At 33.5% G+C, this 15,597-nt stretch overlaps 1 protein-coding gene across 1 annotated transcript in view; it reads right to left on the reverse strand.

Moving 5' to 3' along the window:
* Window positions 1-1,059: 1,059 nt before the first annotated feature.
* Window positions 1,060-15,597, reverse strand: part of LOC132139987 (RING-type E3 ubiquitin-protein ligase PPIL2-like) — a 28,848-nt gene continuing 14,310 nt past the window's right edge. Inside the window, exons 13-20 of the mRNA XM_059548731.1 lie at window positions 13,138-13,227; window positions 12,935-12,968; window positions 6,375-6,492; window positions 5,833-5,889; window positions 3,701-3,773; window positions 3,288-3,350; window positions 3,053-3,195; window positions 1,060-1,415 (exon numbers count right to left, since the gene is read on the reverse strand). Of these exons, the coding sequence (XP_059404714.1) occupies window positions 1,316-1,415; window positions 3,053-3,195; window positions 3,288-3,350; window positions 3,701-3,773; window positions 5,833-5,889; window positions 6,375-6,492; window positions 12,935-12,968; window positions 13,138-13,227 (678 nt within the window). The 3' untranslated portion in view covers window positions 1,060-1,315. The remainder of the gene's footprint in view (window positions 1,416-3,052; window positions 3,196-3,287; window positions 3,351-3,700; window positions 3,774-5,832; window positions 5,890-6,374; window positions 6,493-12,934; window positions 12,969-13,137; window positions 13,228-15,597) is intronic.

A 15,597-nucleotide genomic window follows, 5' to 3' on the forward strand; every position in this document is an offset into this window, starting at 1 on the left:
CACAAAGATGGTATTCTTTTGATTTAAAAAAAATAATAATAATATGAAATTGTTATTTTTATTACATTTTAAAATGTAATTTATTTTGTGATGATAAAGCTGAATATTCAGCATCATTACCCCAGTCTTCAGTGTCACCTGATCCATCAGAAATCATTCTAATATTCCGATTTGCTGCTCAAGAAACATTTCTAATGATCAGTTGAAAACAGTTTTTGTGTAAACTACAATTAATGTATCACGTATTCTTCGATAATTAAAAAAAATTAGAACAGCATTTATGTGATTTTTTTTTAATAACATTATGTCTTTACATGTTTCATCAAACTGTCATTGCTGAATAAAGAAAAAAAAAAAAACGAATGACCTTAAACCTGAGATTCGTCCAACAGAAGGAAGTGAAAGAGGCAACATCAGAAACACTAAGCTTGTGTAATTGGCCTCTGGGGTCGTATGAAATACACTTGGGTCTTAGCAGCTAACTAAACTAATAAACCTACACACTCAGCAAGAACAGTCAAGAACAAAGCAAGCAAGCACAGGAAACTCCCCTCCAGAAAAAGAGATATTCAAAATCACAGCATCCACAAGAAGAGAAATGCTCTATTGTGTAAACTACAAAAACATTCCATGCCCCATTCTGGAACTTGTAGATGAATCAGAATGAGACGTCCCATTGGAGAACTCCTGATACTATAGCTACAAGCGCAATGCCACAATACCAGCACACAATGACAAAACACTAAATGAAGACGAGGAAAAGACTAGGGGTGCTCCGATCACGATTGTCCGATCGTTAATGCGCATCTCGTCAGTAATGCCGGTTACCTAATCAGCGGTAAATTCCCTCAGGTGCGTACTGTACTGATACTGACGAGTATCGGCCGATCATGATCGGCGCAGCCCTAGAAAAGACTGACTCACAGTATGTGAGTGAAATATAAAGTCAAAATTACATTTTTTGTTTGTTTTTCTTTTTCGGCAAAACAAATAAGTCAGCAATGGGCTTCCATACCGTACAATCAAAAATAAAAACATTCAAGCATGAACAAGCCAAACTTTTAGCAAATTGCATTTATTAATGCATAGATGAAGTCATTTAATATGCACAAATTAATTATTTACAGGGCTCAATATAAAGAAAGACTTGACTGCACATGAACTAAAGTCATGCACATTATTATCTAAAAATACAACAACTTTCAAAATAAAAACAATAAAGGGGAAAAACCAAAAGGTCTGCGCAGAGTAAGGTAAGTCCAATATCTCAATTTACCCACAATCATTCTTCGTGAAGAGGGACGGTGCCGTGCTTCTACCAGGAACTGAAGTCTCCAAAACCTGTTCTGCCTTTGGGTCTCTTGGCAGGAGCTTCACTAGTGGAGGGTTTTTCACCATCTGGGCGGGAATGTTTCCTGATGAAGATATTAAAGTTAATTAGGTTTGTGTAATTGATTCAGTAGTGATTATGTGAGTCTAGCCTCAGCAGTTTGTCTGGCACGTTTCAGAGCACAATGTTTTGTGAATCGTTCACAATATAAATGCAGGATTGCAAAAAATGAAAAAAGCTGTTATTGAATGAAACCGCAGCAAATCTTGAACTTGAATGTAAACGCTAATTTACACGCAAAGAGTTTAGCCAATGACAATGGAAGTCCCTTACATACAAAGCTCTTAAAGGTACAGTAGCCTGTTTAAACCTAAGGTTCACAGTAAGGGTGAAAATAAAAACCTACACTTTCAGTAGTAATTAGTCTTTTATGGTATCTTTAAATCAGTGTTAACCTACAATATAAAAGAATCTCATGCAATATTTAAAAAATTTATAAAAAAATAAACTAAAGTAAAAAAAAAAATTAAGGACAAGAATAAGATATACCTAAAATACACAAAGTATTGAAATAGTAAAAAACTAAATACATGGCAGATTGTTCTCATTTGCATATATTTGCATGTTTAAAACATTCAAAAAACAACAAAAATAAAAATAATTCATCCTTTTATAATTTTTTTAAATGTCTTTTCTTTCTCATTTTCCAAATTCCTCTAATAGAATCTTAATTGTCAGTTATTTTGAGCTCATTTAATTATCTGAACCCCATGTTTGATTGTGATAAGCAAAAACTCAAAATGAAATAAAAAAAAGCATATTTTTTCATAATACTTGCAGGCAGCTTGTGCATGTGAAAAATGGCGCTATTCCCATCAGGTAATCATCAGTGTGTGTGCGTGTGTGTGTGCGCGTGAGAAGCAGTGGGGTTGTGAGGGATAATTAGAATGATCTCCTGTTGTTCTCAGTAAACGGTGCTGATATCCTGAGTCCTGCTGTGGCGCGGGACAAACCCCTCACTAGTGACACCCACAAACCTACTCATTTACCATCAGAGCAGCTTTATATAAGAATTATCCCTCTGTACAATTACAAAAATATTAACCATGGTAAACACTGGTCAAAATACTGTAGTAATGTAGTATCTATCTATCTATCTATCTATCTATCTATCTATCTATCTATCTATCTATCTATCTATCTATCTATCTATCATTACAAAGACAGAATACAAAGTTCTTCATATCAGAGTATAAATCAATTTTGGTTAAATCCTTTTTTTATTGTCATAATGCTGTAGACTCAGCGTGAGAATGCTGAAATCCTATAACCTTTTGATAAATAACAACAAATAACATTTTTGTTTTTAGAAACCAGACAAAACATTGCTTTACATGAAAATGTTTTTTTTTTTTTTTTGTGATAAAGATGAGAATTACCAGAGAAAATTTCAGACTTTGAAAGTCAACAGACTAGGTATGAATCATTTCTGTGCTTGCAGGAGAGCTTCTGGTAATGTAACTCATATTTATTACCTCAGTGATGATCAAATAACCTCCTCACTGTTGCAAGAGATGTATCTGTAGATACTGAACTGAAATAAATCAATACAATATCTCGCAATATAAAAAAAATCTATCAAATCTTATTTTAAACAGTTTTTGTATTCAACTGCTCGGCATCATCCCGGATGTGTGTGTGTGTGTGTGTGTGAGAACTCACGTGGCAGCAGTGTTGATGTATTTGCCCACTCCTGGTCTGAAGGTTTTAGGCTTGTCCTCTGTTTTTGCCCTGTTGACTGAAGCAGATGTTTGCGCTCTCTCTTCCTCCTGTTTCTGTGCTTCCTTTTCTCGCTCGGCTGCAATCTAAACACACACACACAGTGTCACATCAACAGCATGGCATGAAAACACAACAAATATGATACTGTATTGCATACATGCATACAGATTCTTACCTGTGCATCGGCTTCCTCATACGGGTCCACAAATACTGTAGCGCTCAACAGCTTTATCTCGGACTGATCATGGAAAGAGAAAACACTTTTCACCTATTAGCATGCTGTTACCTTTTCAAAAATGTATATCTTGAAAAGGAAAAAAAAAAGCACTGAAGCAAAATGTCAAACATTCTTCTGCCCCAAGCTATAACATTTTACATGAAGACAAAAATGGTTGAAATTCTGCCGTTTTAAATTGGACTGTTTGCTCTTTTGGCACTGTGGGATTTGACAGCAGGTGGAACAATCTAAACAAACAGGAGGTACCATGAGTCAACATAAGCACGCCAGCCCTGGACTGCTGACACACACTTGTGTAACCGAATCGTACATTTCTGATGCTACACAAGGGAAATAAGTGGCTTCTGAACCTTGGGTTTGTCGGTCTTCGGATTGCTTTCAACATTCTCCATCGCTGTGAGGGTCTCCAAACCACCAACCACTCTAAAAGAGGGCAAGAGAGGGACAGAATCCTATTAAAATCCTGCTTCAAAGAATAAATGAGGTATAATTTAGGGCCAAGTGGTGATAATATCTCTAATGAGACTGAATCAAACTCTCTCACTGTAGCCTACAATCTTCAGCTTTTCTTTTAAAGTAACAACAAAACCAAAAATGCAAGTTATTTATCCTCATCTTGAGCCGTTATGCTACAAGAAGAGCAAAAAAGGACCAAAGCATGGAAAATTATACTGTATTTTAAGTCTTTTGAAATCATACATCAGCTTTTAAAAGGTTTGTTATTGTTAACTAAAACTATTATTACTATTGAAATCATTTTCAGTAAGAAAAAATGAATACAAAATTACATGAAAATCCTAAACTTGCATGAAAATAAGAAATGTTGCTCTTCCAATGTAACTGAAATAAACTTAAGTTGAAATCCTAAAATTAGTCAAACTAAAGCTGAAATAATAATACAAAAGTAAAGCTAAATAAAAATATATAAAAAAAATGACAAGCACATAAAATTACAAAAACTGAAAATCAAATTCAAATGATTAAATACTATATATAAATATTAAATAAATTGGCGTTTAAGTCGCTGCTAATCTTGCAAATATTCAAACTGGGTTTTAGAAAAAAAATAAAATAATAATAATATGGCTTCAAAAGATTAGAAAAATTGTGCTTCTATAATCATTTTTTAGCAATCATTTTTGCAATTAACCAATTAATAAATCTACAACATGCAAATGATCAGTAATTGATGCCCCATTTGTCTTTTTTGTTGTGTTGGATCTATATGCACACATACTGTGAACTTTCTCTCTTTGTACAGCTTTTCCTATTAAACAGGTTGCCCCTAGGGCTGAGGGTCGAGGGGTGTGTGTGTGTCTGCGTGTGTGTGGGTGCATTCTCACAGCACGTGCTCAGTAAGTACACACAGACTGAGAGGTGCATGTGAGTGTGCACAGGAGTTTGGTTCAGGCTTATGCTGACAAGCCTCTGAATTCCACAGCTAGAGTCCAAGGATTTCAACTCAGTGCCAAATGGGCAAGACTTTCCCTCAAAGTGCAAGTGTGTGTGTGTGTGTGTGTGTGTGTGTGTGGAATGTTCTGATTCAATAGCAGACATGCTTTTCCCCAGGAAGGGCTTCACACAGAGAAAGCTGACCAAATGAGAAATTTACCATTTACCCTACACTGGAATCACTGTAATGAACACAATCTCTACACAAATACACAAACAAGCATGCATTTTAAGATAAACATATACTACCATTCAAATGTTTTTTTTAAAGAAATTAACATTAAAATGATCAAAACAGTGTGTGTAAAAACATTTATATTTAAAAGGTTTGCATTTCAAATAAATGCTATTCTTTGAAACTTTATAATTATCAAAGAATTAAAATAAAATCAGTTTTCACAAATATAGTAAGCAGCACAACTCTTTACAACATTGATGATGATAAATCATTATTTCTTGAGCACTAAAATTTGCATATTAAAGCTATTTCTGAAGGATCATAATGATGCTGAAATCCTTTAACATCACAGGAATAAATTATGTTTTAAAATAAATATTTTCATACAAAAAATGGTTATTTTCAATTATAATACAATATTTCAAAATATTACTGTTTTTATTTTATATTAGATGAATGCAACTTTGGTGAGCATAGAAAACTTTCTAAAGAATTAAAAAAATCTTAAAGGAATTTTTTTTTGAACTGTAGAGTAGAGATTCATGATTGATATCACTGTCAGTTATTTTACGTTATTTTTTTTTTACAGGAAACTGCACGTCAGACTAAAATGTTGAAAAAACATTGCATCTATAATCACAATTCAATTATTTATTCAACTAATTGGGGAAACCTAAAACACTTAAAAAAAAACCCTTTGAAGAATCTATTTATTTTTAAAAGACTGGTCATAAAACTTTATTTTTTAATTTATTATTATAAAAAATGTTTTTATTTAGTTCTGCCCTGATGAAGCTGTTTGACTGTGAATGTGCCATTACTGAAAACAAATAAATCCATGAATAAAATTACCTTCCAAACACAGTGTGCTTTCTGTCCAGGTATGTGCATGAGCGAAATGTTATAAAGCTGAAAGTAAACAGACAAAAAAAAGTTTTTGTAAGGGCAATTTCATACTTAACATATATTTGCATTTCATGATCTAAACATCAGTGCTTACAAAGGCAACAAAAATAGTGTTGAATTTTCAGGTCAATTTAGGCTTTGATTCCTCGCATTTGTTATTGCTGGCCACCGAGGGTTAAAGAAGTACAAGAAAGACAAGACCAACCAGAATCCAGTATGCAAATATCAGAATGACATCATAGGTGCTGGTTATTTATAGAATAGAGAAAATTTTAGCAGTGTCAAAGGTCAATATTTAAAACTGAATCTTCTGTTAAAAAGGTTTATAAAAACCCAAAGCAGACATCAGGTTAAAGTGATCGAAAGTTTGAACAGAGTCTGTGTTAAGAGGCTCAGGCTAAATTAATTCATAGGTTTAAAAAAATCTCTCAACAGAGCGTTTGATATTAATCCAGTCACTGTAATGAGCAGATGAAACATTTACTCACAACTGGGATTTATTAGTGTTGGGTCCTGAGTTAGCCATGCTCAGAATACCACGACCCGTGTGAGACAGATTGGGCCTGAACTCGTCCTTGAACGGCTTCCCCCAGTAAGACTCTCCTCCTAATATACACAACAACAGAAATATGGATATTAAACACAATGGGGAGTAGGAGTATGAGATGTAAGAGTAACACATCATGACACCCCAATAACAACCCTGCTGTATGCAGCATCATATCTGGAGTCTGGTATAATTACAGAGGAAGAACAAAAGCAGCGATCCAGCACAACACAAAAACATAACCTTTACACAAAAAGAAAAACATCTGTTTAAAAGTAAAGTGTCATTTCTTTGACATTAGTGGCACCAAACGAGATTGCAAAACATATACTGGTCCCCTTATATAGCTCAAATCCCTTATTCAATGTCGTAACTCATGATATTGTAAACACATTTCTAAATAAAGCCACATGATTTGAGGATAAATTCATGTCTGCAGCAAAATGTATAAATTGTGGTGGGACAATTTACGTACTGAAGTTCAGTAGGTTTAGCGGTTTGTGCAAATCTTAAACACTAAGAATAAGCAATATGCTACAAAACAAACAAAAAAAAAACTAAATTGTGGCAATCCCAAAATCACACAGACAACACGTACTATGGGGTTAGTGAGATTTCCTTTTTTTTGACAGTAAAGACATTTACAACGTTTCAAAAGATTTCTGAAGGATCATGTGACACAGTGAAGACTGTATGATGCAGAAGAGAAATTCAGCTTTGCATCACAGGACTAAATTACGCTTTAAAATATAATAAAAATAGAAAATATTTGTGATAATGTAGTAATATAAATAAATGCAGCCTTGGTGCGCATGAGTCTTGTTTCAAAAACATAAAACAAATCTTACAGATATATTTTGAACATTAGTATGTAATGAAGCAGTCTGGCTATTTAATTCTTCCCACAGATTTTACACTGAACTATTAAGCAGTGCAATTGAGCTTGACCTAGATTGTCTTTTTGAATCACTTCAAATCATTTATAAAATCATTAACCCAGTGCCTCAGGCACAGGCACCATTTGCCGTCTTCTCCCACCATAAACAAACACCTCGTGCCAAAGGCCTCCAAATCAGGTACACTAATTAACGCTTCATCACGCTCAATCAAAAGGTCTGCTGGATGCAGCTCTCTCAGCGAGCGATCGTGTGTGTGTGTGTGTGCGTGCATGCAGAGACTGGCACGAGACTCTGCTCAAATGCAAGATTAGGAGAAATTTTCCACAACTTGGTGTTCTGAGACACCTCCACCTACTGAATTCACACAGTCACGCGAGTTTGATGTCTTTTATACTTCTCAATGAGCAGTGGCACATGATTCTAGCTGGAGAAGAGCAGGAAGGAGTTTAACATCCAGCAGCTGGTGTCGCTGTGGAGCGATGGCTATATGGTGCACAAATCTGCCTTTGAAAACTTGCACACCCTCATAAACCTTCCCCAGGTGACATCTTTGCATAATTTATGATCTTACTGACATTTCTACCCCATGCCACTGACTTGGGAGGAAAGAAATGTGGATGAAAATCAACCGGACAAAATAAGGCTACAAAGATTAAAAACAACAAGGAATTAATCAGAGGTGGGTATTAACGAGTTACATTTACTTCGTTACATTTACTTGAGTAAATTTTTTGGGTAACTAATACTTTTTGAGTATATTTAAAGATGGGTACTTTTACTTGAGTAAGTTTTTTGGAAAAAATCTGTACTTTTACTTCGTTACTGAGGGCGACGCTCCTCTCGTTACTTTATCTTAATGCAATAAATGTTATAAATGGGCTACATTCGATTACAGTACACGATACCTGTGACATTAGTTTGTTGTACGTGTGACTTATAACAGACGGGAACCAAGTTGAATGCAGCTTCCAAAAGACAAAAAAATAGCCGATTAATATTTTATTAATATTAATACAATCACACCGGCGTGAGAACGTTCAGCGAGTCATATCATCAGCTGCTAAATTCAGATCTGTGATCGCTGGCTGGCGCTGAGCCAGAGATAGACGCGTTTTTACAGCACTGCTCATTATAACCAATCACACATGATTCTTTTGAGCTTATTAAAGCATTGGCCAATCAGAGGTGTTCCGATGAGTCATCGCTAAAATTCTGGTTCTTCTTTCACTCGCTCACTGACTGAATACCTCTTTCTGGCAAATTCTCTCATCAGAAACAAAGTGCAGATGTGTGTACGAATCGGTAAATAAGATACTGATTTCACAGTGTTAACAGTTTCAGTGATTTTAATGGGAGTTTTTGAGAGTGATTGAGCTCCAGACTGTCAGTGAAAATGATTTTTGATAATGTAAATGTTATTTGCTCTCTTTATGAACAATGAAAGATTAGTAGCAGTTTTTATATCACATTGAATTTCAATGTTAAATTCACATTTAATATAAAGTCAGTCATATTAAAAATATGTTATGGCATGACACCTATATCTGTTACTTAGGTAAAGGTTACTTTCTGTAACTTAACGGTCATGTGACGAGTTTTCTCTCTTCTGTGTCAGAGGTTATTTATACATATATAATACATACTTTAAAATATAATTTATTTCGTGATGCAAATCCAAATTTTCATCAGCTGTTACTCCAGTTTTCAGAGTTATGATCCTTCAAAATATAATTCTAATATATTGATTTATTACCAGTGCTGGAAACAGTTTTGCCGCTTAATATTTTTTTGGAACCCGTGACATTTTGTTTAGGATTATGATAAAAAGAACATCATTGATAGTAAATCAACATATTGGAATGATTTCTGAACAATTATGTGACATTGAAGATTTGAGTAAAGGCTGATGAAATATATATATTTATACACACATACATACATAACATACATTTTATCTATATATCTAAATAAAAATAAAATAGGCTCAGTATATATGACCCAAAGTAACTAGTAACTAACTACTTGAGTAGATTTTTTATTCGATACTTTTTTACTCTTACTCAAGTAACTATTCAGACTAGTACTTTTACTTGAGTAAATATTTCTATAAGTACTTTTACTTTTACTTGAGTACAGTTTTTGGGTACTCTACCCACCTCTGGAATTAATTTAATAATTTTGAACACTTAAGAGACCACATTAAAGAAATATTAAAATCCAGAGTTAGAAGGTTAAATCCAAGCATCTGTGGTCTGCTGTGGATTAGCACAGAATATTTAGACAACAGTCAATGGGCCAAGTTCATTATAGATGTTGCCTAATAGATTTCCATTAAAGGAATATTTCAGCCAAAAATGAAAATTTGCTGAAAATCTGCCCACCCTCAGGACATCTAAGATGGAGATGAGATTGATTGTTCATCGGAATGGATTAGGAGAAATTTAGCATTTCATGCTAATGAGATCATCACAATAATCCACAAGAAGAAAACAAATCCATCAAAGTATTTTAACTTTAAACCATCCCTTCTGGCTAAAATAGTCCAGAACCCTGTTGTCTTCTCAATCCACAAACACATTTTTTAACAGTGCTTGATCTTTATTTCCCCAGAATCTCCTGATTTAGCTGGAACAAATGGTTTAAAGTTAAAATGATGGATTGGTTTCTTTCAAACACAGCTTTTCACTTCACAAGATGTTAATTAATGGACTGGAGTTGTTTTAATGTAATTTTTTGTTTTTATTAGCTGTTTTGACTGTCATTCTGACGGCACCCATTCACTGCAGAGAATCTACTGCTGAGCAAGTGATGTAATGATACATTTCAAATTATTTGGAGACAGAGATGAATAATAATAATAATTCTACCATATATTTTACTTTTAATATTATGACTTAATTACTTAAAAAATAATGCAATAAATAATAAATCAGGTCCTTTGACCCATACATAAAAAATAAATTTCATGCAAAGGCAATCTATTCAAGATTGAATTACGACATTGACGTTTTGAGTCTGCAGTGACTAATGGAAAATTATTGCAGATGGAAATATACAATTTAATGTGTTTAATCTGATTAACCGGCAATTGATGTAAAAACCCAGTCATATGATTGCTGTAATTTTAACTAAGCAAATCACAGCCAATGAGCACCACAAAACTATTTAAGGTTTGAAATATATATGCTTTAAAATTATCTACTTTTTTTAAATATATATATTCTTTGTCATATGGGAAAGATTTTTATGATCTTTTCCTTCTTTCCATTAAGTATACAGATCTTTATATCCACACACTCATTCACGCACAGTAGTGTGAGTTGTGATGTCTTCTGCAGAACTGATAGCAAATGCTGTGTAAGAAGCCTTCATTTAATTTTGTAGAAGAAACCTAGAGAATCATAATCACTGCACATTCATCCACAGCTGAACAGCACACCATTATTATCGAACGCTGCATTTCTTCAAAGGAACATTTTGTGATTTGTCACACTCATGACTTTGCAGCATCCACAAAACATTTTGATAATTTGGTTACTATTATTAAGTCGTTATTCATTGTGTCCAGATGACAATCAGTCAGTTAAACTCAAGAATCAAACCAGTCCGATTAACTGGATCCAGTATTGTTTTAGTATAACTATTATAGTTTATTATTTGGAATTAGATTTTATTTTGTATCTTTTTTGTTTTAATTTTAATTTGCAAGTTTTAGTAATTTTGTTGTGTGGTTTTGTCTTTTTTTTTTCTTTCACAAAATCTCTCTACATAGTTTGATTAAGTTTTAGTTTATTTCATTTTAGTTCTTTCAGCACTTCAACTAAAATTTGTATTTGTTATTATTGTATTTTATTTAATTTCAGTTAAAGTTAATTTTATTTCTTATATATATATATATATATATATATATATATATAGGGTTTTAGATTAAAAAGATCTAACCAGGAAAAAAAAAAAAAAAAAAAATCAGAGAATAACTTTAAATTCTGTTCATCACACGATTGCTCTTATATTTGAGCCATATTCACTTTCATTAAACTAAAAAGAGGTGCCAGGATATTCTTCAAAAATTCTCCTTTTGCGTTCATAAATCAGTCATAGAGACATGAAATGAAACAATGGTGAGTAAATAATGACAATAATAATTTACATTTCTGTGTGAATTATTCCTCATGTGCCTCATGTGCCTTTAATTAACCATATTGTACAATTATAATCAAGAGAATATATTTGCATAATTGTTGCCATTCTGACACTCTGTCCCACTCAAGCAACTAAAAGCACACTTTTGATGCAATGTCTCTCCCTCTTATTTGCATCTATTTTAGGTCAAATGCAATAGCAAACCTTGTCTCAATGTGCATGATAATATAAGCAAGAGAAGACTGCAAGATCACATTTTAAAACTGACTCTCCGTTCATGAAAAATCTGTCGGTTTATTTCCTTCACTTCCTCTTGCTCTCAATCCTTCTTTTTACGCAAGGGTCTCAGGTGGGGCTGGTGCATTTTTTACGGGATTGAATTTTAGATACATGGGGTAAAGTGCATTAACTCCAGTCCTTTCTTACCCTTTCTGTTTCTCAGTTAGACCTCCACCTTTTAATAACCACAGGAAAACATCCCTTGCAAATGTGGATCAAAAAAGCCGTTCAGTTTAATGTTCTGACGGAAGCTCAGCTCAAATTCTCTAGACAGCTCAGGAAAGTTTGAGAAAGTAATAAAATGAAACTGAATATAAAAAACTATTTGCAAGAGCAGATGCTTTGATGAAAGACTAAACTTCCAATAACTGCTTCCACTCGAAGTCATCCATCTGGCTTATACTTGTAACTAAAACCACGCATTCAATATATATAGCACTTTGGTGAGGATAGATGCCATTTTTAATTTGATGTGAATGAAAACAAGGCTCTACTTGCTCTTTCCTGGTAAAAGACATGTTAAATATCAATATTGCTCACACTTTTCCAAACAAAGTGTGAAGACTGCCACATCACGACCATTGAAACATTTGGATTCATGCGGAATCACAAGAGAGGTACGCGAACCCAGAGATTTAAATTACGTGAACATGGCTTTGTGTTCTGCAGGTGGGTCACTTAAACTGTTAGAGAAAGCATTGTTAGTCTAACCTTTTTTAGAGATTTAAGTCAAGATTAGACATTACTGTTATTACCTCTTCCATCTACACTTGACCCTCTAACTCTAGCACTCTCTATGCGGTTTTCTATTCTACCTACTTGTTTTCTATAAAAAAAACCTTGACCATCTAACACTAGCACTCTCTATTCTACTTCTATTCTGTCTACTTGTTTTATTTTTAATTACTAAAAAAAAAAAAAAAAAATCTGGTAACACTTTACAATACGGTTCATTAGTTAACATTACTTAACTACTTTAGTTAACATGGACAATACTTCTACAGCATTTATTAATCTTAGGTAATGTTAATTACAAAATTTATTAATGCATCATTAAAATCAAAACATTGTGCTCGTTAACACTGTGCAAATAATCATCACTGTCACAGTCCGAGTTGGAACAGTTATACATGAGTGATCAAAATGATAAATGATTCAGAACTAATGTAAAAATGATTACCTGTACCAGTCCCTGTAGGGTCTCCTCCTTGAATCTAAAAAAAAATAAATAAATTTTTTACGGTAATTCTATAGCTTTAAATGGCTTGAAATCTGTGAACTCCAATGTCATGGAAAATTCCAAGTCTGACCGAGAAATTTAAATGTCTAAACTACTTCAGTTACAAAATGAATAAAATGAAATTTTATGAAAAATATATTTACCATGAAATTTCTAATAGAGCGGTGGAATATTGTGCCATCATAATATCCTTTCTTACACAGTTTAATAAAGTTTTCTCCAGCCTTGGGGACCTGCAAGGAATAAAACACATCAGCAAATGTGATTTATGAAAACTCTGTCAATATGATGACACTTGAATAGCAGCCCCTAAACTGAAGAAGGTGTGAAGAAATTGATTAATTTACAAACAACATCAGGACAACCTACAAAAACACTCTTTTGAAGATCTTTTGACTCATATGAACCTAATGAATCTCTAGGAAATAGGAAAATTGTAAATAGTTAAAATAGTTTCGAAACAGAAAAAGGGCCTATTTTAACGATCTAAGAACATGGTCTAAAGCACACGGCGCTGGTTCACTTGTGTCCGAATCCACTTTTGCTAGTTTTTAATGATGATAAATCGGTCGGCCCATGAGAATGCATGGGCTAAATGGGTTGTTCTTATTCTCTTAATGAGTAATGTGTGTAACATGCAACAAACCAATCAAATTCTCATCTCCTATCCCCTTTAAAAGCCAGTTGCACTTGCGCCATAGCGGGTTCGCTATTTACATGGCATAATGTAACTTTTCATTTTAAAAATGTTTGTGTGCTGATGTGTTTTCCTGTGTGTGTAATAAGCAAAGTGTAAGAGTGTTGTGCACCTGCCTATAGGCACATATTACTAATGCGCTCTAAATCTCTACAAAAACAAAAAGTCATTAAATAGTTAAAACAAGGAACTATAAAATCAAAAGTAAAAATGAAATTAGAAATGTAAAAATTCTTAATGATCCTTTTTTGCTATGATATTGGAGGTGAAATATACGGTATTTCTTCATGAGATTCAACCAAAGTGAAAGTTTAAGCCTGTCTCCAATTAAAGGACTGCTAAACATTCACATTAATGAAACTGCAGCTTGCAGATTTTAATCACTCATGAATATTACAGGGGCTTTGTCCACTATAATTTCAGATGATGACTTAATTATTTTACTTCACATATGTACAAGCCCTTTTCACAAAGCCCTTGTGTGCAAGCAAAAAGACCGTCTGTGAGCTATAAAGGTCAATAAACAATTAGGTTTGTTAGTAATACATTTGGCAGCTTTGAATGTATGAGTCTGCAAGGTTATTCAGGAGGTGAACGGCTTGCTTATGTAAGACGTTGTTTAAAAAAACCAAGGCACTGAAGGTTTAAGCAGTAGCTTCCTCTCCCGCTCTGTAAATGTTTGTGTTTGTTTCTATGGTGATCAGACATCCCTCTCTTTAAATAAAACCTCTGCGAGTCAATAAACTGATTTTGTGTTCAGAAAAGACAGAAGCAAATTCCACATTAAAGTTTTGCAAGTCACCCTGAGAGGAGGTCAAGCATGTCAAAACTTAAAATAAATAAAAAAACATTCCCATTTCAATGCCACACACTTACACAAAAAGCACTTACAAAAATAAAGCAGTCAAGTAAGATCTCAATCATCTGCTCCATCTAGACCTGACAATGTTACATAACGGTCCACAATGACGTTTCAATCTAATTGCCATCATGTGCTGTAAACTGTAAATCCTGGACAAGGAGACTTTTGTTTATAGACAAATAAAAAAATAAAAAAGTAAAATAAAGAATCATTTTGCTTATATAAATGAAGACTATTTTAGGAGGATTAAAGAATTCAGTTTTGCATTTACCTTTTTTTGAAAATAATTATCAACCACATTTCTCGCAAAATTCTCATAATGCTAAATTCTCATAGTAATTCAAGATACATAAATATAAATTATTTTTATTTATTAAAAATTATGAATATTATTTTTACTACATTGAATAAATAAATACATCAATAAAAAATATTATTTAAATTGTAAAGTGCATGTACTGTATAGGTTAAATACTGTATTGTGTTTCATTTTAAAGCCATTGTACTTAATGTATTTCTGATTATATTACAGTAAAATGTTTGCTTAATTGTTATGAAAAGCAAAATACCCCAAAATAAGCTTGACAAAATAGAATTCAATTTTGTTTTGGAGTGAGATATGAACATGATCTTGGTATTTTTCTTGTCCTTTCATAATACTTACCCTTACAGTAAAAAAAGGCCTTTACTACTTTGTAAACACTGCACCACAAATAGAATCATCAAAAATGCAAACAAGCCACAGAAGGGAGGGAGTGAGTGGAGGAGAGGAAGAAAAAAGGCAGAGGGTAATTTTCTTATCAATGTGACCTCTCCTCTTTATCCTGATTTGACAAGCAAACTGCCACTGAAAAGACACAAAAATAGCATCTAGATACTAGGACTACGAAGAGAATGAAATACTGTTTCTGTGTCCATTAGGCAGTTCTTACCTTGGTTCCCAAGTCACACTGACACAAACACACACACGCTACTACTGGATGCATTTAATAGCTGTCTCTGCACACTTTAAATAGCACAAAGTACTTCAGTTTTCACAATATT

Source organism: Carassius carassius, chromosome 4 (genome assembly GCF_963082965.1).
Source record: "Carassius carassius chromosome 4, fCarCar2.1, whole genome shotgun sequence".
NCBI lineage: Eukaryota > Metazoa > Chordata > Actinopteri > Cypriniformes > Cyprinidae > Carassius > Carassius carassius.